The sequence below is a fragment of the Corvus hawaiiensis genome, chromosome 16, assembly GCF_020740725.1.
Source record: "Corvus hawaiiensis isolate bCorHaw1 chromosome 16, bCorHaw1.pri.cur, whole genome shotgun sequence".
Lineage (NCBI taxonomy): Eukaryota > Metazoa > Chordata > Aves > Passeriformes > Corvidae > Corvus > Corvus hawaiiensis.
This window is the reverse complement of record NC_063228.1, coordinates 2,399,909-2,425,808: the sequence shown is the minus strand read 5'-3', so window position 1 is coordinate 2,425,808 and position 25,900 is coordinate 2,399,909. Positions and strand designations below refer to the sequence as shown.

At 42.7% G+C, this 25,900-nt stretch overlaps 1 protein-coding gene across 1 annotated transcript; it reads left to right on the top strand.

The window, feature by feature from the left end:
• Positions 1-760: 760 nt before the first annotated feature.
• On the top strand, positions 761-25,288 carry TECPR1 (tectonin beta-propeller repeat containing 1). Its single transcript, XM_048320829.1, has 25 exons — positions 761-816; positions 3,845-4,077; positions 5,772-5,954; positions 6,453-6,575; positions 7,238-7,363; positions 8,867-9,041; positions 9,138-9,238; positions 10,602-10,703; positions 11,097-11,242; positions 12,108-12,625; positions 13,361-13,506; positions 14,421-14,576; positions 15,080-15,229; positions 15,870-16,027; positions 16,672-16,799; positions 16,907-17,009; positions 17,648-17,744; positions 18,121-18,200; positions 18,501-18,557; positions 20,028-20,202; positions 21,125-21,260; positions 21,553-21,645; positions 22,292-22,398; positions 22,857-22,976; positions 23,658-25,288. Exons 2-25 carry the CDS (start codon positions 3,847-3,849, stop codon positions 23,853-23,855), a joined length of 3,609 nt encoding a protein of 1,202 aa, XP_048176786.1. The 5' UTR covers positions 761-816; positions 3,845-3,846; the 3' UTR covers positions 23,856-25,288.
• The last annotated feature ends 612 nt before the right edge of the window (positions 25,289-25,900 follow it).

Genomic DNA, 25,900 nt, shown 5'->3' with positions numbered 1-25,900 from the left:
CCTTCCTTACACCTCAGGCAAGGCATTTACTGATGCATCAAGAGTAAACACAGCTCCGGGTAAAGGCTGGTTTCCCTCACTCCGGCTGCAGCCACTGCTCACTCCGAGCAGCCGGACAGAGGGATGGGCACTGCCTGCACAAGCCCCTTTCACAGAATCACAGCATCACAGAATGGGTCGGGCTGGGAGGGACCACAGTGGCTCATCTGTTCAACCTTCTCACTCAAGCAGGGTCGCTCCAGAGCACAGGATTACATCCAGACAGATCTTGACTATCTTCAGTGAGGGAGACTCCACACCCTCTCCGTGCGATCTATTCCAGTGCTCGGTCACTGCACAGGAAAGTTCTTCCTCCTCATGTTCAGGTGGAACCTCCTGTGCATCAGTTTCTGCCCCTTGTCTCTTGTTGTATTGCTCGACACCACCGAGCAGAGCCTGGCTCCGTCCTCTTGACACACACACACCTCCCTTTAGATATTTCTACACTGGATGAGGTCCCCTCTCAGTCGTCTCTTCTCAAGGCTGAACAGGCCCAGCTCCTTCAGCCTTCCCTCGTAAGACTCGCTCCGGTCCCTCGCTCAGCTCTGTGGTCCTCCCTGGAGCTCACGCCCGGGCGCTCCCCAAGCCCGGTCCCGGCGGAGCCCCTCGGTCCGGCCCCGCCGCCCCGGCCGTGACGCGCCCGGCCCGCGCCAATGGCGGCGGCGCTCGCAGCCGCTGTGGGCGCGGCGCTCCCCGCCGGCCGCGGCTCCGCGGGGCCGCCCTGCCGGGGCGCGGCGGCTCCTTCGGCCGGGAGCGGCGCCGGGCGGCGGGAGGCAGGTGAGGGGCGAGCCCGGGGGGCCGGGTCGGGGCAGTGCCGCTCGCTGCCCGCGGGCCGGCGGAGGGGAGGGGAGGGGCGGGCCGGGCAGGGCGGGTGGAGGTCGGGCACCCGCCGCCCTTCCCGGCGGCTCCAGCGCTGTTGGGAGCAGCGGCGGAGCCGTGGGGAGGTGCCGGCACCTCCGCTCAGCCCCCGCGGGGAGGGCGTGGGGGGCGCCGCGGGGCGTTTCGGGTCGCGCCGCCGCCGGAGCCCCGCGCCCGGAGCTGCCGCAGCCCGCGGGGAGCGGGGCCTGAGCCCGGCCCGGGGCCGCCCCAAGGCCGCTCCCGCCGCCCCGGCCCCGCGCGGCTCCTGAGCCGATCCGGCCTTAATGCCCGGCCGGGAGCGCCCCGGGCGGGGCTGCCGGGCGCGGTTCGAGCCTTGGCGCGTTTGTGCAGCGCTCTGGGATCCCCGCGGGCTCCGAGCGGCGCGTCCGTGGCCAGACGGGGGTACCGGAGGAGTCCCCGCTCGGTTCGTGTGACACGGAGGAGAAATGTGTGCGCGGTGTGCCTTGGAACACGTCGAGTCCTGGCGTGGTTCACATCCTGCCGCCGCCACGGCCTGAACTCGGGGACAGGGCCTTGCTCTTCGGAGGAACATCATTGCTTTTATTATATGCAAGGAATTGGGATATTTTTCTTGAATTCTGTAGCAATCAGCGTTTTGCCAGGCCACTGGAAATTTTAATTAACAATATGTTATCGTCATTTCAGCATTTTAATTCTATCCAAAATTACCTGGCTGAGCTGCAGGATGAGAAATAAGTCAGCAGATCTGATTTTTTTCAAGGCCCCTGAGAATACTTGACAACTTCTGCTTTCACTATAAAGCACCTAAGCCACCAGCACTGAGCATCCTTCAAAACTGGGCAATATCTGTCTTCATCTTCTGCAGCACAGCCAGTGCAAAGTGGCCTAAAGTGAAGTCTTAAAAGTTTATAATCCCAAATGCATTTGGGATTTTCCCATGATTCCCCAAACACTCTCTCCAAAGTTCAGATGAGAGAATATGTAGAAACTCTCACTTGTCTTGGCTGCCTTGAGTATTTCAAGGCAGTTGCATTAGCCTGGGTTATTTTAATTGTCCCATCTATGTTTTTCTTAACTTCATAATCTTTGGAACCTTCATCACCTTTTCCCGAACTGCTCCAGGTACTTTTCTTCCTGCCTGCACTGTCATTCCAGGTACAAGTCTTCATTTATATCTTTGCCCATCTCTAAGATACCCAAGCATCACTTTTCTTTGTTACCTGGCTAGGTAGCTGTCTTCGTTGCATTATCCATAATGCTTCCTTTACTCCAGACTCTCTGGCATTCTGTTTACTTAAGTGCATAATATTTTCTTCTGTTCTAAACACTGCTTTGGAGAATTTTAAGTGCTAATACTGAAAGGCTTCTTTTCATGGCCTTTACTTTCCCAGTGATACACTCACTATAATTTCCACCCCATCTTCACTTTGTTCCATTCCATTATTCCCTGTTATGTCCTTCTGTACTCCACTATAGGAGGATGTAAAGAAGGTGATCCAAGAGCAGACAAACATGCATACCTTCAAAGTCCCAGCAACAACGAGGGAAAAACGGTCAAAACCAGCGGATTCATCTTAGTTATGCCACAACTAATGGGAGAATTCTGCTTGTGACCTCCCCCTGGTATCACTCATTCTCTGCTGCTGTGTGTTTGCTTATCACCGTTTCCTGTTCTTCACCTGTTGGATCCAGGTTTTTAGGTACTTAGCAGCAGCAATTCTATGAAGCAAAGATTCCTGATATATTCTCCCTGGGATCCCATGGGAATTTCTGTGCTGTTCTTTGACACTGACCCAGCTGTGTGAGATTCTCCACAGTTCCACTATTGCCATTCACATACACAGGGCAAGTCAGTCCCTCTGTACCACCACTTTTATCAGAAAGCAGGCAGGCAGCTCTCCTGAGGTTCTTTTATTAAAAGCACAGTTGCCATTTGACAACAAAGAAGCAGTGTTCCACACTGACTCCAAGCAAGAATTCCTCTTTCATTGTGTTGGATCTGAGTCCACTTTTCTACCTTTCCTCTCCCAGTTCCCTACTGCATAGTTAAAGGAGCTGAAGGCAAAGTTCAAAACACTCATCAGCAGTTCTGACTGTCAAACATGCAGAACAACCAAAATTTGTCTGTTTTGATGGCACCCAGAAGGTCAAGTGACAGAAACACACTGGCCTTTCTTGACTTCTGAAAGGACTGATGTGCACCTGCCTCACCCCTCTGAGAAGGGCTGGGCTGCAGTGCCCAGAAAATGACAGGTTATTATGTGATAGAACTGGAATGGAACTCAACCAGGTCTCTGCTGCCAAACCATGCTCTGTATATACTTAAATTCATCACACCTATTAATATAAAGATCAGATCCTAAAGCTGGATCTGATCCAGAATGTTTTGAAAGAGGTTTCCTGGCAGGAGCAGGCAGTATGTCCATGGATTAAAACCAGATGTGTGCTTTTGGAGAAGCTCTCTTTCACATCCTTGCCTTTGTACCTGTGTAGGTGTGTTCTCAGCCTCCATGGAGAGCAGGCTGAGAAGGAGGGATCAGGGGATATCAGGGCTTTGTGGAGCTGAGATGAGCAGGGTGTGTAGCACCACCAGCATTACCAGATCTTGAGAGCAGAGCTGCCTGCCATGAAATGGTCTGTGCTGTCATCCCAGTTCAGAGCTGACGTCTGTCCCCAGCCTGCCAGAGCTGTCCCATTTACTTCTGAGCTCTTGTAGGATGGGCAGTAGTGGGCTGGTAGAAAGGCCTTTCAGATGGCTTTTCAGGGCCATCTGAGAGGTGTTGGCTGCACAGCTCTGACAAAGAGATCTGCTGCCAGCTTTGCACAGGCTCTTTTTAAAAAATCATCCCTTACATCTTTATTTAATTTGACTGATGATGGCTCGGAGCATGACTGACCTGCAGTAGGTTCAAGATCCATTTTTGTACCCACCATTTCCATTAATAACCTCGGTTTTGCCTTTCAGATATGGCCATGCCCAGTTCCCTTTTGTGGGCTGTTGACATTTTTGGGAGGGTTTACACTCTCTCTACTGTTGGCCAGTACTGGGAGCTCTGTAAGGACACACAGCTGGAATTCAAACGGGTCTCTGCTGTCAAACAGTGCTGCTGGGGAATAGCCTGTGACCATCAAGTGTACACCTACGTGTTCTCAGGAGATGTTCCTATCAGATACCAGGAGGAGACCTATGAGAACCAGGTATGACAGGTACAGTCCCTCTGTGACACAGCCACTGCTTGGGCTGCCAGCACATCCTACATCAGCTGTCTCGGGGTGTTCTTCTCACCAGAGAATCGATTGAGCAGTTTTGTTTTCATTTTTTACCAGAAGTTTCTGAAGAGTACATATATGTGCCAAATACCAGCTTATCTTTTAGTATTTAAACTCCCAAACGAGTTATACTACCCTGCTCCTAGCAAAAGCAATGCCAGTGTGAACTCCACCTGTTCTGTGTGAGCCGTTTCAGACTGAAGCATTCACCCTTTTCACTGGCTGGTTTACATTTCTCCTTTCCTTACAAAAGTGACAAATACCCAATCCCCTGAAGAAAATGTCCAGTGTTACTTCCAGGCACCAAAGATACATTATCAGAAATATATTATTCTTAGGAAAATGCTATTTCTTAGTGTTAAAAAGACTTCTCTAATAAAGGCATGATTTTCCATTAAAGTACAATGTTTCCAACTTTTTTTGCATAGGAGTGTTAAGATGATCCTTTCTATCTGATGGACTTCAAAAAATGTCTTTAAAACCATATTTCAAAGGAAATTTATCAGATTTTTTTTCTAGTTAACCAAAAGTTATTTGGGAGAGAAAATTGATGGATTTTCTTGAGCACATTTCTCTGATTTCTAATGGGCACTGGAATGAATATAAATTGGGAAAAGACATTAACTTACCTGCATGGGCAAAAATACAACAAATTAATTTTATACATTATTTAATATTGATACAGCTTTTCAGCCATTTAAGAATGTTCCTTTCATTGTGTAAACATGTTCTTTAAAAATGCAAAATTTAAAATTTTATTTGTTACTTTAAAACTTTCATTTTGTTTGTTCTAGGTAATGAAAAACAGAAAACAAAATACTAGAAAGCACAAAAATAAATATTCTACAAGAGCTAACAACAACAAAATTAAACTGAAATAGTTTGCAGATAATGTACAAGGCAATTTAGCCAGATTTCTAGTAACAGCAAATAATATTTTGTGTAAAAATTATAGATAGATTTTGAACGACTCAGTTTCCACATGCCCTAAAATGTAAGACAGTATTACAGGACGGATTTTGCCAGTATTTCTATAGTATGTAGGAGTGTGGGGGAAAAAAATGACAGCTGTATTGGTGAAAATCCTTGTGTTATTTGTTCTGTAACTGATTCAAGGCAGATTAGGGAAAAAATATAACATGAGATCCAGGGGAGATTTGCTGATCCAGTTCTCTCCAGACAGTTCCTGGCAGAGGCAGTGCTGTTTTTCTAGTGCAGACAAGATATGAATCATCTTTCTCTGGGAGTAGATTAGAGATACCAAGGCCATCTATCCAGCATTACCCTAATGCTGCAGTGTCATGGTGCCATATATCACCAAAGAAAAATATATAATATATTTTACTGTGCCTAGTAAAATATAGCATCAGATGTTCCTATTTATATAGCTGAAGCTGACTTGGTTGGGACGAGCTCTGCAGTCAGCCCTTCTTTGATATTCAAAAAAGCTTCCCCCAAAGGCTGTGTCAGGGAGGGCCTCATAGAGTGAACACTTTCTCATTCACCCCAGCAATTTATTCCTCTTCTAGTGCAGAAAATAAGAAACATGTCATGATTCCCTGTAGATGTCCAATGAGATAATGTGATCTCAAACAAAATACTTTATTTATTATTTCTGGCAGCGCTGGAATCCAGTTGGTGGCTTTTGTGAGAAATTACTGCCCAGTGACCGCTGGCAGTGGAGTGATGTGAGCGGGCTAAAACACCAGCAGCTTGATAGTTTCACACTGCCTTCACCACACTGGGAGTGGGAGTCTGACTGGTATGTGGATGAAAATATTGGAGGGGAACCAACAGAGAAAGGGGTAGGTGAACAATACCAAAAAGAGATCTATTCTGGGAATCCTTACTCTGTAAAATGAAAAGAACTGTTATAGAAGTGTAAAAAAGTCTGTAAAAATAAAACTTGCCATAGATACTTCTTTCTGGGAAATAGCTCAACTCTAATACAACAGAAGGAAGGATCTTGTTTGAAGGCTTTTGAAGTCTATAGGAGCTTCTGTAGAAGCTTTTTTTCCTGATCAAAAAAATCACAAAATCCTGGCAACTGAATGCCATTGTTATTTAAGGTCTTTACTATGAAGAAAGTAAAATGTTTTACTGTGTCTTGTTTGTTCTGTGTATATCATCCCGAGGAATTTGGGCATGATTCATAAATCATTCATGGAATTAGCTGATCTGTTAATCAGGGCTCTAGAGACACAGAGTGACTTGTGCTGTGAGTCTTGTGCAGAATTGCTCTGAGTTATGTCTTCAAGCTTTCCCTTGATCCTGTTTTCATACAAGAAAACCTCTGTTTGCAGGGCTGGACTTATGCCATAGACTTCCCCAGCACCTACACAAAGGATAAGAGATGGAATTCTTGTGTCAGACGCAGGAGATGGATCAGATACAGGAGATACAAATCCCGGGACATTTGGGCGAAGGTTCTGGATCTCTTTTAAATATTAAATAAACTGAGGGTCTGAAATAATCAATTATAAGGGTGGGGAAGTTAATTCTTATGACTTTTCTGTAGGCTGGACTTGGATTCCTTCACTTCCAACTTGCTATTTTGTTAGCATAAATGGAAGGCTGGGATTTTTCATAGAAACCTGTGGTAATAAGGTGTCAAATCTCATGGTGAAGCAATTAGAGATGGATGCTCAGCTCCTTTGCAAATTTCAGATCAACTTTTTAACTTCCTTTGGTTGTGTGACAAAACACTCTCCTTCAAGCTGGCATCTGCCTTGTATTGTTCACCAGCTGCTCCTTTATGTGTGTGAATAACTGTTCTTTAATAATCGTTGTTCCATTCTAAGGACATTAAAAATGTGTAATTTTTGATCTTTCAGCTTTCCAATTCTGTATGCAGTGTTCTGTGAATAAAAACTTCCTTTACTTAGGGTACAAAACACAGACTTCTCCATGCTGCCTTGGCAGCGTTTCCCTCTCTGCATATGGAGGCCTTGAATGAGAGGGAGGATCTCCATGCTCAAACACTCTAGGAAGCGCTACATAACCAATCTGCAAGAAACAGGCTAGGCCGCCAGCCAAGTCACCTGTTTGCAGTGTCTCCTCTCCTCAACCTTCCTTCCCTTTGCTCCAGATTGTGTCCCATGATGAACCAGACCAGCTGCCAGACCCTTTCAATGACATCTCCATCGGAGGATGGGAGATCACGGACGAGCCCCTCGGCCGCCTGTCAGTGTGGGCAGTTTCTTTGCAAGGAAGGGTATGTGTGCATTCCTTAAGTTTTCTAATTAAAATTACAAGTGGAAAGGAGTTAAATACTTGTAAAGCAAGGCAGGAGTGTTATTGTCTTATGTTGGTAAGGAAATACACTGCTTGTGCATCTGGATGAAAAGCTGCTTTGGGACTACATTATGTAACAACTTGTGTTGTAAATGGAAAGGCTTAGTATCTCTAGGATTGTTTTATGGAAGCCTGTAACCTCTGTGAACAGGTGAATCTTAAAAACTTGGGTTGAGTACTATCTTATATCTTGAAAAATGCCCAGAATGCTGACTGTGGTGCTCGTAACCAGGAGAAGGAGCTTTAAAACCTGACAAAGGTTCTGGTGAAGCATTGTGCTGTGCCTTTGGGATGGAGAGACAGAGAGAATTCAAGAGTTTACAAAATGGTTTTCTAAGACTTACTGATCAGAAAGTGGTCACCTCCTGACCTGGCAATGTGGCATCCAGCTCTGAAATGTTTTCATTTTATTTTCTATTGAAAACTATACATCTTTCTCTGTTGGTGGTGGTTTTAGGCCTCCCATGAGGTGTCCTCTTTTGCTCAGTGCTGTGAAGATTTGATTCTCCCTTTTCTTCCTTCATCCTTACAGCATGTATCTGATATTCCTGTGTCTCTAGACAGTTTCTAACTTATGGTCTCACAGGGCAGAATGTAATACTTTTAACAGATAGCCTGAGCTCTCAGTCACATTTGGCACTGCCTGGAAGGGCAAGCAATCTTGGTTAAATTGTTTAAAATAAAATTCCCTATTCCTCCTACTTTCTAGTAATATGTGACAAGCACCCCAGTCTACAAGCTTACCTGACTGCCATTGTAAAATGCTTTCATTTCCCAAGTGAAAGTCCCCAGGGAAAAAAAGTATTTCCAAAAATGAAGATTTAGCACTCAGCAGTCATGCTGTGGAGCACTCATGTGACTGCCACAGGATGCTTTCTATGTTTGACCTTCCTATTTCGACTGTGATCTACAGAAAATTGCACAGTCCAAGACTAGCAAATGGCTGGATGTCACCAAGGGCTGCACAGAGAATGGAATTATTCCCCCATATTGTGGCAAGCTCTGTTCAGTGAAAGTGAGGTCAGGCTGTCAGCTAACAGTAACATTTTTGTGTTATGTATTTGTTCACTCTCAGTTTATATAACATGCCCTGAAATACACTGAAGTGGTTTAAATGTTGAAATATACACAAAACTTGTAGCAATAAGTTACTGTACCCAATCCAGATTCAGTTCCATGATAAAAGCTGCTCTGTAGAACAGCCTCCTCCCTAAGTACATAAGGAAATGGCTTCAACTGCATAATCAACATTAAAAAAACGTACCTTTAAAGGTCAGAGTACCATACACTACATAAAAAAATCCTGTTGTTAAAGGAGAACTGTTCTTTCCAGTTTGGCTTTACTCTTGTCTCAATGGTTTCATTGTTGTAGTGATATTTTTTTCTTATTTCATTTGTTTTTGTTTTTTTTAAACTTGTCTAGGTATGGTACAGAGAAAATGTCTGCCATCACAATCCAGAAGGTTCCACATGGTCCTTAGTCACCACTCCTGGTGAAGTTGTACAGATCAGCTGTGGACCCTATGACCTCCTTTGGGCAACTCTTTGGGAAGGGCAAGCTATTGTGAGAGAAGGAATTGATAGGAATAACCCTCAAGGTAAAGTTTGTTAAATTTGGCTGGAAACCCCTTTGATTTGTATAGTGTTGAATAAGAAACTAACCTACAATGCCTTCTGGGTTCTGTCTTTTGCAGGAATTTCCTGGAGTATTGTGGAGTCTCCAAGCTCTGAAAATGGGATTATGCACGTCTCCGTGGGTGTTGATGTGGTGTGGTGTGTTACAAAGGATAGAAAAGTAAGAGGGTCATGCTCTGCTTCTGCTTTTTTCCTTCCCTTTCCCTGTCTGCTGCTCTCAAACAGGAGTGCAACTTGCCCAGGAAGCATTGTGATTTGGACTCTGTATCCCCATGGTCTGGGGAATTCTAGTTCCCCTTGCTGTTATGGGAATGCTCTGTGGTTTGTGATAGTTGAGTTTAATTGAAGGAAGACTTTCTGCTTTTCTTTTATAAGGAATTTTCTAAACCCAAGTCAGACAGATTTGGCAGGTGGGTAGGGATGTTGGTGGGGATTGGATAAGGGGCATCTTCTAAGGGATATTAAGCATCAAAATTGAAGTGACTCCTGTTTCCACAAGGACTGAATTTTACATCAAAAGCAGCATGGGGAATATTCTCATCTACATTTATGATGCTATTTTTTTATCTTCTTATTCCAACTGTTCCCTCTTCATCAGCCTTTTAATGTGGGGGTTTTGGTATTTAATTAGGTGAGATATCTCTTCTGTGGATGTGTGATTACTTTCTTACTGGAGTTTTAACTTAGAATGATAGAATGTCTTAAGTTGGAAGGACCCATAAGGATCATGGAGTCCAACTCCCTGCTCCTTCAGACTGAATTGAAAGCCAGGCATGAACTCTGTGCAAGTGCAGCAGTTCTGCTGAGTTTCTCTGGTCTAGTGAGTCACTACTCGTCAGCTGAGCCATGGTAACAGGTTGTGCCCAGCCTGCTCCATCTGCCAGATAAACCCACTGTAATCAATGGAGATAAGCTGGTGTGTTTTCCTTCAGATCTGCCACAGGGCAGTCAAGTATCCTGATGTTATGGGATTCAACCAACAGCTTCGAAGGGAGCTGCTTGCTACTGCAGAACTATAAAGCTATATGCTACATACAGAGGAAACCTTTTCCAGGTACCCAGCCCACAGACACTTTCAGATTGGTAAAGTCAGATCTAAGGGGAGACAATGTAAAGAGCTGTACTGCTAAAGACATCCCCCTGACAGTTCCCTCTGGCTGCCCTGCTTCTAGGGTTTGAATGTAAGAACACTATTTAGAAGCCCATTCAGAGTGATCAAAAATAGCCTACATGTAGACATGTAATAGAAAGTATTTTTCCAACAGCAGAGAAACTAACTCTGTCACAGAAAGTCCTACAAAAAAGTCTCCTTGTGGGCTCTTCTGGCTGTAGGTGGACACACAGTGTAGGTACTATTGGGAGAATTGTTTTATCTTTATCTGATAAAGAAAAAGAATCAAGGAAGTAATTGACTTCTTAAGACAATGTGGCAAGTCAGTACTAGAGATTAAGACTAATCCACTAAAGAAACTAAATTCCTGATACTGCAGGAGAAAAATTTGGACTTTCTGTTGTTATGGTAGGTGTGGTTTAGAAGAGGAGTGAACTCACATAATCCTTGTGGAACAAGCTGGATTGAAATGGTTGGAGAAATGATGATGGTAACTGTAGGCTTAAACAACCAGGTAAGAGAGCTGGGGAGCAGCTGGGAGGGTATTTACACTCCCCTCTGTACAGGCACTGCTCACATGTGGTGAGGACTCTCAGCCATGCCAATAGGGCTGGCTGGACAAAGGGCCCTGGGCTTAAACTGCTGGGAGGGAAAGGGGCTGAATTCTGCAGTTCTGCACCTGAAGGTGACAGTCAGCACGTGTCTTGTGTGGCACAGGGAGGTGCAGATAGGCTTTGGTACAGAACTTTGTTCTGCATCTACAGTGTCAGCATTAAGGAAGAACACAAAAGGAAAACACTGTGTCCAGCAGTTTTCTGTGCTCAATTCTGCACCACTGCACCTTTTTGTATCTGATAACCTACTGCATTCCAAGTCATTTCTTTCACCAAGCCCCTTCCCTCCCTAGGTCTGGGGAATCGGCTGTGATGACAGAGCGATTTATTTTCGTCAAGGTGTCACACCAAGTGAGCTCAGTGGGAAGACATGGAAGGCAATTGTGTCTGGCAGAGAGAGTGACAGATCTCAGACTGGGAGCTCAACAAGTCTGCTCAGGTACGTCATGAAATACCTGCTCAAGACTTTGTACAGCAAGAGTTTCAATGCTAGGAGATATTTCTTTATGTTCAAGTGGTACAGACAGGGAGGAGCGGGGAAGACTTCTCTAATCATTATGTATGCCAAAAGGCATTTGCATTTTTGCCATTATAATTAACAGTAAGCAGCAGTTGTTGCACTCAGAGAAGAATCTGAAGCTCCCACATTGGAATTCACTGCATGATGCAGAAAATGCAGTAAAGCATTTTCCTCTGGGCATACTATCACTATCTGGAACTAGTCTCTAATAAGAGAAAATGTTGTCTATGAAATACCATGAAGGAGTGCCAATTCCACTTAGGAATTATTCTTCCTGAGTGTCACTGTACGTTTCTTTTCCTAGGGAGATTAAATCAGTTACTCCCCCTCTGCCTGCCGGCCTCTGGGCTGTGCCACACATGCCAATGAATCTGGGAGGACTGCAGAAGCTACTTGTTTGAGCCAGAGTGTGTGCTGAGAAGTTCCCTTTAGCAAAGACAAATCATAATGTTAATAATGGGCATTAAAAAAATTCTATTCATTCTTTCATATTCAGAAAATGCAATGTTGCTTCAGTGTTTTCCTGACAGTTGTAAGCAGCCAACACCACCAATTGTTTGAAAAGATCAGTGAAGTTCCTTCCTGTGTTTCAGATTTACTAGACCAGTTTGCCAGATTTGTGTCAGACTCTTTCCTCTGATGATAGAATTTGACCTTTAAAAGAGAAATCTGCTGTTTCTCTCCTACAGTGAAACACTAAATCAATTTCTGTGTGTCTGTGATCTAAGGCCTGTGCTAATTTACAATGCTTTGGATGATAATTAATTATCTATTTGTCCTTCAGTGCTGGCTGTTTCTTTACTGATGATATTCAGAACCAAACAAGCGCGGTCATTCAGGGTGATGCAGATCCTTCCTCTGATACAGAGCTCCCTGGCGTGCCCACGAGCCCTGCCAGCACTGCCCTGCTGGGAACTGCAGCCGCTGGGAACAGCCCAGCCAGCCAGGCTGAAACATCTGCACAGCTGCCTGTGGATCCTCTGCACTCTGAGCAAGGAGAAGCCACTGCTGCTTCAGCTACTACTGAGAAAGATAACCTTGAAATGAATAAATCTCCTGCAAACCCAAATCCTTCTGCAGAACTGCAGTGGATAAACATTGACTTGAAGGAGGCTCAGAAGCATCCAGTCCTCTCTGTCAGCAGCTTTGCAGACACATCCAGCCTCTCTTCCCTGGGCGTGTTCTCGGTGGGAGCTGAAGACCAGTACGGAGCTGATGAGCACCCACTGTGGGCCTGGGTGTCTGGGGGAGGCTGTCTTGTAGACCTGCACAGCCCACTGAAGTGGTTCACTGCTCCATCAGGTACTGGCCAGTCACCACAGCACACCCCAGTTCCAGTCACAGTTCAATATGCTCTTTAAGAAAAATGTTGGTTTGTTTTTTCTGACCAAAGCCATGGTGCAAAACTTGTGCTAACCCACTTTCTCTTACTGCAGTTTGTTAGTAGGTTCATGTCTGAGCATAGTGCTGCAGTATTTAGCTGTAGAGCACTTTGGGTTTGAGATAAATAAATGTGAAAGTGATATTTTCTACTGAGTTCCTGTAAGTTTTGTAAAGTAATCTGTGCTGGATCTACATCTCATTTTTAATTGTACTGAGACTGCAACTTTGGGCAAAACACATATCATTGAACAGGAAGGGGTGAAAAGGGCCCTCTTGGGAGATGCAGATGCCAGAAATAACTGCCTCACTGCCATTCCTACTGAGATGGGTAAAATAAACCATGAATTGTGGCATCCCAGTATTTAACAGTCTAACTCGTGATGCAGTATATTATCTAATTGTCTTGCATTGACAAAACTCCCATTTTTACAAGGTTATGGATTTAAAAGCTTCTGTAGAATCATCTAGTGATCCTATTTCTATGCATCATTTACAAAGTTTGGCTGTAATACACTGATTCCAAATGATAATCACTATAAAAATGGTGTTAGACTGGGTTGATCCAGTCTGGTGTTCAAAGGAGCGCCGTGTTTGACCTTTCACAGAACTGTACTCAAAGCTCACTGGATTTTATTGGGTTTGGTTCTGTCCCAGGTTTGTCATCGTCTGTGCAGTCTCTGTCCCTGTCTATCACTCCTGCACAGACAGCAGCGTGGAGGAAGCAGATTTTTCAGCAGCTCAGTGAAAGGACAAAGCGGGAACTGGAGAATTTCAGGCACTATGAGCAGGCTATTGAGCAGGTAAGCAATGAGGACATTTATCTCTTAGCTTCTAAACACATCTGGGAATCAGTAATACATTTCTGACATACTGATTTGAGCTTATTGCCAGCTTTATATTCTTGCCCTTATTTCTGTCTGGGACAACTTTCCTGGATTATTAATGTCTGAGCTCCCTGTGGGAAATGAACAGCTTTTCAAACATGGAGCAGCAGCTTTTTTCATCTAAAAGCATTATCAGATAGTTTTATTTAGGAAGAAACAAAGCATTGGTCAGCATTATTTGGGTACTGTGAGACCTCAAATCCTCAGAGAAGTGGTTGCAACAGTGGAATATTGTATGAATTATTCCACCACAAGATGAGGCATCTTAATTGAAACAGTGACTCAAGTAGGTGAGCTTCCCTTTCTGTGGCCATCAGGACTAATTCAACTTGCCTAAATAAATGATGAAAATGTCAATGGCAGCACATAAATAGCAGCAGTTTTGTTTGATGTTCCCTTTGTTATGACTCCTTGGCTCTTTTCAGATTCATTCATATTTTTGGTCCCTTCATTGCTAATTGCCAAATGACATCTGGAATTATTTGATTAAAAACACTTGGAGTCCAGGGCTTTAATCAAGTTTAAAAAAATTATGTCAAAGCCTTTAAACTCTGAACAGAGGTTCTGTTATAACAGGAGCAGACTTGAGTCAATTAGTACCTGCGTGCTACTGCATTCTTGCAGGGGTAAGATGTTACTACTGTTGTACACGTGCTACTTCAGCATCTTTTTATCCACTTTTATGAGTGTTCAGTGTGATACAGTGTATGAATGTATGATACAGACTAACCTGCAGCACAGGCAACTCCTGGTCACAAAAACGGCATTTGGGAGAAAGAAAAAGAGTCGTGCAGTTTCTTCATTGCTGTAATTTTGTGTTTGCCTTGTAGTCGGTTTGGGTTAAAACTGGAGCCTTGCAGTGGTGGAGGAACTGGAAGCCTCATAAGTGGATGGACGTTCGAGTGGCACTGGAGCAGTTCACCGGGAGCGATGGCATGCGCGACAGCATCCTGTTCATCTATTACATGTATCATGAGGAGAAAAAGGTGTGTTCAGCTGCAGACCCCTGGGTTTGCTTTTGGCAAACCTCCAAAGGGGAAACAGTTTCTTGAAAGGAGGCAAATTATGGCACGCTACTGTTCTGAGCTTTGGGAACCAATTCAAAGGTAACCCCAGGTACCAGCAAACCACAGGCTTTTCTGAGCTGTGTTAATGCTGTGTCAGAAATACCCAGTCAGGAACCACTCACACTGCTTAAACCATCAGTTCTGCACTAATTAGGAATTCTTCTGGAAGTTCAAAATGTTCTTGATTGTGATGGCTTGTTCTGGCTTGGCTGAACAGGGTCTTCACAAGTAGGGTTAATGCCTGCAGGCAATAGGAATCAGAGGTGGTGCAAGGCTGGAAATTGAGTCCCATTCCCTCTGTGCCAAGAATTGATTCTTTGCTGTCCTTGGCAGGAATGCCTTGTTTGTAGACCTGAAGTGCAAAAATGCTGGATCTGTGGAAGGTTTGCCTTAAGTCACAGGTTTTTTTTCTCTTGTCTTAGTACATCCACGTGTTCCTCAATGAAGTGACCATTATAGTTGAAGTGCTGAATGAAGCCAAGCACTCCTTTGCACTGTACACACCTGAGAGGACGAAGCAGCGATGGCCAATCCGCCTGGCAGCTGCAACGGAGCAAGAAATGCATGACTGGGTAATTCTGGGCATCTCTCATTTCAAGCTGGCAGTATCTGCAATAAAACATAGAAGCCAGTCTCTGAAATCTCAGCATTACATTTAAACTCTTGAGGCCACTCATCTGCTTTTTAAGTTTAGGTATTTAAACCATCTGATCAAACTTACTTAGAGGCACCTGAGGCTTCTTATCTCCTCTGAAGTCTGCGTGCTTTCTGGTGCTGCAGTTATCCACAGCAACACAAATGTTGCTTTTCATTCTCTTCCCATCTCTGGATATAGATTAGGGTGGGAATGAGTTAGGAGTTGAATTAAGTTATTGTGTTCTTCTGCATTGGTAGAAGAACCATTCTGTGTTGTCACTGTTGCAGAGTCTTTTGTACAGGCAGACAGGCATAGACACACTGGAGCAGGAGCAAACCTGAGAGATGCTTCATCCTGATCAGCTCCTGCAAACCACAGCGGTTCCAGTGGTTGTGTAATAATTTCTGAACCACTGAATTCTAGTGGGAATTTTTTTTTGAGAAAAGGCTGCAAATTCACTTTGCTGATTTGCAAGAACATGCAGAGGTAAATTTTTGTTTTACAGTACTGAGCATCTCTATGGAAATTTTTGTTCTCGCTGTAAATAGAAGCTTTTTTTGCTTCTTGTTTTGTAGCTGTCTTTGCTGAACATGTCTTGCTGTGAAAGCAGACGGATTCAAGGCCCTCCTTCTCACCATGCCATTTGGTCAGTTACTTGTAAAGGAGACATCTTTGTTAGTGAGCCAAGTCCTGAGCTGGAGGCCGGACCCCAGCTGATGCCGTGTGATCAAATGTAAGAGGCTTCTGAAGCTGTTCTTTCTGCATGGGATGCCATCCAGCAAAGAATGTCCTTCCTGTCAGTTCAGTGGCTTTGATGGGCTGTTGGAGTGTGTAGTGCACTGCAGATGTCTCTCAGTGACAGGGTTAATGAGTGCCTTCCTATTCATGACTGCATGTGAAGAAATTCACCTAATCGTATTTTAATTCTTAGATTCTGGAGATATCCTTGTGATTTCAAAAGCCTTTCTCACTGAGATCCCATTTTTTGTACTTGCATTTTTAATGTCATAAGAGATAGCCTAGACTAAAAGTAAATCTAATCTCTGTAATTGGAATATAATTTGAGCTTTCAGTTTTATCTGAAATTCGCAGTCCTCCATAGACACTGCAGTCCAGAAGCAGTTTCTCGACAGTTTTTATGACAACTGTGGCAATATGGTACTGCAAACCCCTCAAGCAGAATAACACCATCTGCTTTTTGGTAGCTGTTCAGAGGGAAATGCTTTCAGCTGGTATCTGCCTTCACTTACAGGTTGCACAGTGGTTGGACGAATGAGCAAAGAAAGTTGCCTGTCCTGAAGATTGTTGGGTTGTTGGTGGGGAAAGCACACATTCCTGAAGGATGTGGTGTTGAATAAAATGTCCTTTTCCTGGCAGGTTCTGGCGTCAGGTGGGAGGCCACCTTTGGCTCATAGAGTGCAACAGCCGGGGCGTGGTGTGGGGCATCGGCTACGACCACACAGCCTGGGTGTACACCGGGGGATACGGAGGTGGCTTCATCCAAGGTACAGCTTCAGAGTGAGAAATACAATAATCAGTGGCTATTGGAATTGAAAATGTAATGTCTTTAAGCTTTAGCTTTTCTCTAATCCACCTGATTTATTCCTCACAGGACTGGCCAGTAGTGCTGATAACATTTATACACAGTCAGATGTGAAATGTGTTTACATCTATGAGAACCAACGGTGGAACCCGGTCACTGGATACAGCAGCAGGTTATTTACTCAATTTATTGTATTTATTTACTTTAATACTTTAATAAATGAAACAAGGCCTTTTTTCTAGCTTTTTGGAAGAGTTATTCCAGTTACTTCAACATTCATAGTTAACCTGTGATGGAAGGAGCAGTGTTTCTCAATTTTCTAATTTGTAATTTCTTTTCAAAATGTCCTTATGGCAAAACATTACAGATTTGTGCTTTGTGATTGCACAAAGTGTGCCTACTTGCAGTATCTTTCACTATTAAGGCCAGACAGAAAAGTTATTAGGATCTATATATTCGTATACACATTGTGCTAAATACACTGGGTTCTTGAATAGTATATTTGAACAAAAGTACTGAAAAATCCATATCCACATAAATGGGATTCACATTCCAGTTTTAAATGGTAGTGAGGAATATCGTTCTACAGAGAACAATTTACATGGTCCTCAGGTCTGGTATAACTGGAAGCAATAGTACAGATTCTTTCCCACTATGCTCATCACTCACTATTTCTAAATAGAGATTAATGATGGCAGTGTTCTGTGTGTGAAAGCAGGAAGTGCTACAAATAGGCTTTTCTTCCCTTGCCCTTTAAACTCCCTGTTGTAAATGACCTTGCATTCCTTGTGCACTGTTCCACCACCACAGAGGTCTGCCCACAGACAGATACATGTGGAGTGATGCCTCTGGCCTGCAGGAATGTACAAAGACCAACACCAAGCCTCCTTCTCCGCAGTGGTCTTGGGTAAGTTTTGTCTTACAAATTTTTTTACAAAGAAGTCCAGGCTTAGCAAGTAGGATACAACACTTGAGTTCAAGGGGCCCAGATTTTCTTCTGGGATTTGTTGTAACATTTAACCTTGTTTTTCCCATTCATAACCAGTAGTAATCTTCCAGTCACAAGAATGTTAAGCATTGAGTGAGGTTTTTTGTTTAACATGACTTAGATCCTTTTCTCTTCAGCTGAATTAAAAAGCTTCGGGAACCTCTGTATGTATTCCAAGTATTAGAAGGTTTTTAGCAAGTCTTTGCTCTCCAAAAGGTGGAGGCAAGTAGAAGCAGAGGTGTTTATCATACATGAGGTGTTGATTGTTATTCCCAGTGTCCCCATTTACCCACAGGTCTCAGATTGGTACATCGACTTCAGCCCGGCGGGCGGCACGGACCGGGAGGGCTGGCAGTACGCAGCTGACTTCCCAGCGTAAGGAAACTCCTCTTCTACCAAATCCCAGGCTCCACTCCTCATTCCTTCTCACTTCTGTTTGCACATTAACTGCCCTTTGACAGGGACACAACACTGCCTCATTTCCCCCCTTTTGTGGGCACGCTGATGTTTGCAGGGAGGGAGGGCAGCGAGGTGAACTTGGCAAACTGTCACTTCAGGAATTTTGAAGTCAGCAGGGGTGCCTGGTGGGCAGATGGAGGCAGTGCTCTCAGGCTGGCACTGACACTGGAGATGCTCTGACATCCTCATGAACACTGTTTAAATCTGTTTTGGTAGGTCCTACCATGGCCACAAGACAATGAAAGACTTTGTCCGACGGAGGCGCTGGGCAAGGTGAGGAACCTCAATATAAATAAGTTTTGAACTTGAATGCTAATTGCTCACTAAAAGGCTACTTCAGTTATGAGATGAAGAGTCTTGTCACCCAATCAACAAAAGAAAAAGTAAAGAAACCTGCAATAAATAACCCATCTCCGGCAGAGAAACTGATGATCTTTAGCATTATGGCCTTGACTGTAAGCCTTTATGGGTGGTTACCCTATTGGATTTTGTGGGATCTGTAGATAAAAGTCAGATGGTTCTTCTCTATATCTGATTTTCCTTATGGTAAATGATTAAGGAATAGTAGACACTGGCTATATCAGTACATATGAGGTCACTTGTAACAACAAGTTAATAGGCCTTTTATATTAATAGTTTTAATTTATGAATTCCACATACTTGGTGCTAGGCCACAGATAATGCAACCCCATTTCCATCAGAGGAAATGTCCAGGTGGAACCTGGAAAACAGCAAACTGCCACTATATTCTATAAGCTGGGGAAGTCTGTGCATTCCCTGTTTTTCCAACTTTTCTGTCCTTTCTATACTAGAGCATTTAACAGCTGTCCTAATTAATTGCTGTGAACTTTCATACTGCTGGGTTTGGTATTGATGCTACAAAGTATTTTGCCCCTTGTACAAAAAGCTTCGAAGTGAGGTTCTGAAGCATCAAAAGTGTTGTTCCAGGATATGCAGCAAAACAAACCCAGTAAATCAAAATGGTGACTTGAAATAAGCAACTTGAGAAATACCCTCTAGTCTAAACACTTCCTCTTGTTTTAAGTATCAGTTGAAAATTGAAAACAAATAGGGAACTGCTCAGGGCTGGATCTGGTTTTTCAGAACTGGAAAATGGAGGAATGTCCTGATGTTTTTAGGACATCCTTCATACACAAAATATTGTGGTGATGATAGAGCCTAACATAATTTCCCCAATAGACAGCACTACTTTGTTTCAGTTTCCACAGAAAAAGTACACAAATTCCCAGCAAGACTTAGCAAATCTTTCATTTAGAGCTGCCTTACCTCTGCCTACCTCAAGATGCTACATAACCTTTTTAACAGGCCCCACCAAAAAAGAATTGTAAAATTATTCCCTCAAGCAAGACAGAGGAAGGAATGAACTGGGTGTGGAGTTCTCTCTGCAATTTATTGCCCTGCTGTTGCCCAGTGAGTCTGAGAGAGCTACGGAGCAGTGTAGCACCAGTTGCAGACTTCTTGGGTAGTCTTGGTTTTATACAGTAGCTTTAAAAAAAACAAACAACAGAAGCTTTGAGGAATCTGTATTAGTTGAAACTTCAAAATCTGATGCAAAACATGAGTGATTGTTAAAAACCTCTTTCAGATTAAAAATACTAATATTTAATGAAAAGTATGCCTAGTGAAAAGACTTTAGGACTGGAAGTCAACAATAGACTGGGAAACAAATTCAGTCATAGAAAGTATGTACTTCTGACAGGCTTGGGTTTTTTTCTGCCTCAGAAAATGTAAGATAGTCACCAACGGGCCATGGCTGGAAGTGCCTCCTGTTACCCTGTGGGACATCTCCATAATTCCCAGTTCAGATGCAGATGATGAAGAAGGAGTAGCACTGTGGGCAATCAGTGACAAAGGAGACGTGCTCTGCAGGCTTGGAGTGACACAGCAAAATCCAGCTGTAAGGCTCCCTGTTTGTTTTTACTGCTTATTGAGGTATTTAATGTAATACACAAGTACATACAATCACACAGGGCCCTCTCTCAAAGCACCTTGTTATTTTTCATCCCTTTGTGTCCCAGATTTGGAAGTCCCTGTCCATCAGCTGCAGCACAGTTTGCTGCCCACGTTCCTTATAATAGCATTTCCCTTGCATAATCTACCTGAGCTTGTGCCACATCACCTGCAGGAGCCTCTCTCAGCTCCTGGCCATCTTCTCATGAAGCATTTTACTTCCACTTTCTGCACTGGCAGCTTAGTTCCTCTTTTTTTGTTTGTTTTTTGAAATTGTTGATAATAGGTGTATTCCATTTAAAGGAATTGCCAAGGAATAGACCCTGTGAAGCATGGTCCCAGTCTAGTGCCTGTTGATACCAGTGGGATAAAAAAACAGGAAAAACATCTAAGAAAATACTGTAGTATTGAATTTGGAGAAAAACTACAAGAAGTTGAAAAATATTTAAGAATTTTTTTTCATCCTGATCTGTAAGGCACTGCAGCAGTAAGAATTGGAATCTGTCCGGAATCTGAAATCCCATATCAGTTGATTTTTGTGAGACTTGTTCTGTGTAATAAAAAACAAGGGATTTTTAAAAAATAGAAGGCCCTAGTCTAGCTGTTCAGAGACATGTAGATATCCAAAATCCAGTGACTTTAATAGAAAAGGTCCTTCATTGTCCAACTTAGCTATTTTCAAAGAGTTGTTTATCCAAATATCTTTGAGGATCAGCAACCTTGTTTCTGTTCAGTTGTAAAGTATGTAAGATTTATTCTTCAGAATATTTTTCACTATGTTGTTTTTTTCTCATTTGGTAATAATCAACAATATTTTGTCATAGAATTTTTAACTATTGCTTCACAATTCATCTCCCATGATTTGTTAGGGAACATCCTGGCTGCACGTGGGAACAGACCAGCCCTTCATTTCCATCTCCATTGGGGCATTTTACCAAGTGTGGGCTATTGCTAGAGATGGTTCTGCCTTCTACCGGGGTTCGGTGTCTCCAAACAAACCTGCAGGTAAGAACCTGCACTTTATCTTTTGCTCTGTTCCACTGCCATGTCTGAAAAAGTCCAACCTGTTTCACAGAGTCCTTTCCCATAGCTGTGCAAAACAGTGCATACAAATAATACAATAATGAGAGCAGGTAATTTGCTCTTCACCTGCATAAGTTAAATTGTAAAAAACGAGTTGTTAAAAATATATGAAGTGTGAGGTCATTCACAGATTTCTTGCTTATATTTCAACTGCAGGCATTTCCATGCCTAATTCTATTTTCTCAATGCTTAACTCAAGATTTCTGACCTTTAGGTGACTGTTGGTACCATATCCCTTCACCTCAAAAACAGAAGTTAAAGCAAGTCTCAGTAGGACGAACATCTGTGTTTGTCTTGGATAAAAATGGTAAGGATTTAAAAAACTATTAGGCAGTGCTACAAAAAGTACATCAGTCTACACCAGACTGATTTAAAAAGGAGAGGCTAAGTTAGAACTGGACAGATGATTACTGGTGCTCCAAAGGGAGTAATATTTCCTATTGAAGGATTTGGAGTAGCAGTGCACTTAGGTACTGCTTCGGAAGGCCTGGGTTTTGTTATATCTGATAGTGCCCTGGCTAACAACAATCCAGCAGCTGTGCTCTGTGGGGGGAAGACACTGATGAATGTCAGAGAATTGCATGGCAGGGTTTTGTCTGGAATCCTGCTCCAAAACAGATAAATCATGAAGCACCTTTTGTACAAGAAACAAGCCTTTAACACCAGATTCAGAAACCTTCATCCCATTTGCTTTTGTTTTCTAGTGAATAGTTCCTTATATGAACATTTTTCCCCAAGAAGTTTTACAAAACAGAGTATTTGCTGGTTTTTATAAACAGTAATTATAGAAATACAAATTCCAAAGTGAGAACTTAATTTTGTCCACCTCTGTAACACATTAGCCAAAACAGCATTTCCCCAGAACACAGAAAGAATAAATTCCTGATTTATGTTGTTTACAGCACTACAGACAAACAGCCATACTGGGCTGTAACCAGCACTTTGTTTTACAGGCAATCTTTGGTACCGCCAGGGCATCACACCCAGCTACCCTCAAGGATCTACCTGGGATCATGTTTCAAATAATATCCGAAAAATGTCTGTAGGGCCCCTGGACCAGGTGTGTACTGAGCTTCCTTGTATCTCATTAGTTTATTAAAAATTATGTAGAACATACCTTAGTAATTAAATGTTCTTCAGCCTTAGTTTTGTTTAACTTTGTTCCACAAAGTGTTGGTCTAAATGCTGGAATCTGATAGCAAGACAAAAAACCATACCAATGAAATAGTGATACAGCCAAGCCCTCTGCTGTAAAAAGCCTCATTATTTTTCCATTTTTTTAAAACAAAGCTATGTATTTTAAGAAGGCTTTTATATATTTAATCTCTTTCCTGCCAAGCCTTACCAGGCAATGTTTTAATTATAACACTGCTCTATAGTTTGTTTGGGTGTCTCGCTGCCTAAATTAGAGAATTTTCAGCCTATTGAAGACCAAGACTGCTTTTTGAGAGGGATTAGACAGAGATTTCACATCTGGGAAGAGCAGCACATTTTATTGCCTCTCTCTGCTTCCTCGAGGTGTGGGTGATAGCTGACAAAGTGCAGGGCAGCCACAGTCTGAGCTGTGGGACCGTCTGCCACCGGACTGGTGTCCAGCCAATGGAACCTAAAGGCCTCTCGTGGGATTATGGTATTGGGGTAAGTGCTGGGGGCACAGAACTGCCTGGAAGTTGTACATCCCAATGTCCATGGGCTCACAGAGAAAGGGAAGTGCCATCCTTCCCAGCGTTGGAAAGCTGGAATATACCTGCAGGAAACTGACATTTGCCTTCAGGTTTATGTTCCTTTTTGAAGTTACTATAATGGGCTGTGCAAGTGTTGCTGGGAAGTTGTTTATTTGCATTTGATAAGTATTCATTTTAAATAGGTAATTTAAAAGTTACAATGGAAAAACTAGCAGAGTAAGAGCCATTTGAAAAGAAAGTGGATTCCTTCCTGGTCTGCTCATGATTATTCCTCACTGTTGTACACTGTATTATTCTCAATGTTTTGAGAAAGGCTTTTTTAAGGTTTTGCCACCTTTTAAGCTGGTGGAACATCTGCAGTGGCTCTGTTATGAATGCTTGACTCTACTAATCTTAATTCCCTGTGATAAGAAATAATCCTCAAGTTTACCACCTCTATAACTCCCTGTCAGGGAGGTCTGTTGTATTTTGTTTCATTTTACAGGGAGCCTTTTTTCTGATTCATCCCAGAGCAGGATAACTTTCCTCATGAACAAATAGTATAAACTAGCAGTGCACATAAAGCATCACATCAGATAACAGCAGTGACAGGGTGATGTTTCTTCTTTTGAATTTCTGTATCACTTTTTCACAGGGTGGGTGGGAGCACATTACAGTCAGAGGAAATGCAACAGAAGCATCTCGGGTTGCTGTGCCTGACACCGCTGAAGAAAACCCGGCAGTATCGAAGGAGGGAGAAGATGAGGAGAGTAAAGGGAAAACAGAACACTCTAAGACCCTTCTGATGGTCAGTGAAAGTCAAGAATTGGACAGAAATTCTGTTAACTGTTAAATTGTTGCCGTCTACATGTTGCTATCAAGTAATTTAAAAGAAACAAAATGTCTCCTGCTTGAAGAGAAAAATGTGACCTTTCTGTGCTACTAATATGTTTGACTTAACTGGACTTTGCAATGGGGTATTTTAAGTACTGAATCCTTCTAATGCATCTTGTGTAAAATGTGACTTGATAGAGTTCATAGTTTTGTCAAAGCAGGCAAGGTTTTTAACCACAATGTATTTCTGACCCTTTATCATAGCTGCTACACACCATACAAATGTGAATATGTGCAGATGATCACTACATTTACTTCTTTTTTTTAATGTTCCCTACATCTCTCTTGTATTGACACATCTTGCACACTGTCCTTGAGCACAAATGAAGATGTTGTTTTGATTTGAATGAATTGCAGGCAAACACAACTGGTCCTGTTTGTACAGGGCCTTACCCATGCATGGAGCTCTGCTCACGGGAGGGCTCCGTGCGTAAGGACGGACTCGGGTCAGGCTGATCTTGCTCCCATCAGCAAAATCCAATTCTGTACAACTCTGCTTAGGCTGCAGTTACCAGGAAGGGCCAATTTTTGCTCTCTTTGCTCACAGTGAGCAATGTGTTAATCAGGCAGAAGAACCTCTCTCTGCTTTCAGGGAGCCACTGGAGAGAGCCCAGTCCCGGTCAGTTGGGCTCAGCGAGGTCTCGCTGTAAACTGTCAGTGCAAGAGCTGGGAAATCATGTTCTGTCCTCAGCTTAACTGGAACTGGGATAATTGAGGTACACAGATGCCTACCTAATGAGGCTGGAAGGCACCAGACTCTGGAGGCTACGTTCCACATCATTGCAAATTATGCTTTCATACTGTAAAAGTCAAGGGAAGGTTTAAACTCTGAGTTTACAGTGGTAGGAATGCAAAATAACTTCACTGATGTCAGTGGAGTTTGCCAGTGTACACTGATGGCAGTTCAGAATGAAGTTTTGCTCTTCATTTTTAGTAAGTGATTTATTCATCTCTTTTTCCAACATGAAACCACTTTCTATTCTCAAAATAAGCTTTTTTTCCTGACTTATTTATCATAATTGGACAGTTTACATTCATTTCTCCTCTCTGTGTGTGACTGTATATGGAGCTATTTTTATATGATGAGCAGTTTGGTGTGGTCTCAGTACTGTATTTGTAGAAGTAAAACTTAATGTTTGCACGTATTTAAGGAATATATCTGGTATTTAATGCCAAGGAAAGCACTGTTTCCAAGTACAAATGTGAATGAAGATTGAAGATGCTTTACTGTTAAAAAAAGAACCTGTTGATCTTTCCAGTATGTGATTAGAGATTTCTGGTTTATACATACATTGTGGGAGAACCATAAATAATGTGTTGCATTAATTACCATAATAGGTTTTGCATAAATTGCACAGTATCTTGTCCAAATAAATAACTTTATTACATGTATTTTTAGAGAATTATTAGGATTGTATTTTTCTCTGCATTGTATCAAGAAGATTTTTCCTTTTAATAGTCAGTGTTTACATCTCCAACAACCAACCTGATTGCATACAATAAGCTTTATAATGTACCTTTGCATTTTTCCCTACATTGCCAAGTTTCACTTACTTTACTGTAAAAATCTGGGTTTAAGTGAAAAAAAAGATAAGTTATAAGTTGTTTATGTTTGAGTACTAAGTATTTGCCTTCTAAAACTATTATTTAGAAAATTATTTGATTTAAAAATATAATGTCATTGTTGTGGCTAGTTAAAATAAGGAAAAGTGACTTTAAATTGAAGCAATTTTGAAAAATAAAAGTAATTTATCAGAAAAAAATGCTTCTTACAAATCCCTTTTGACATATCCAAGAACACAGCGCTTTGTAGCACAGTACCACTGTGGAACTAGCAGCTGTAATTCCATTAAATGCCTGTGTCCAGAGCCTGTCTATCTCTCAGGGATGGCAGTGTGCAGAGAAGGGGTGACTTTCACCTGCCTCCTCTGCTGCTGTATTTATAGCTAGACATGACATGCCATTTTGGGCTTAATATTTGAAATACCTCTGGTTGCAGGAAGT

Coding starts and splice junctions, on each gene's coding strand:
- TECPR1 (XM_048320829.1), top strand. CDS start 3,847: ATGGCCATGCCCAGTTCCCTTTTGTGGGCTGTTGACATTTTTGGGAGG. Junction 9,239..10,601: donor GTGTTACAAAGGATAGAAAA/GTAAGAGGGTCA, acceptor TTGTTATGGTAG/GTGTGGTTTAGAAGAGGAGT. Junction 16,028..16,671: donor CTGATGCCGTGTGATCAAAT/GTAAGAGGCTTC, acceptor TTTTCCTGGCAG/GTTCTGGCGTCAGGTGGGAG.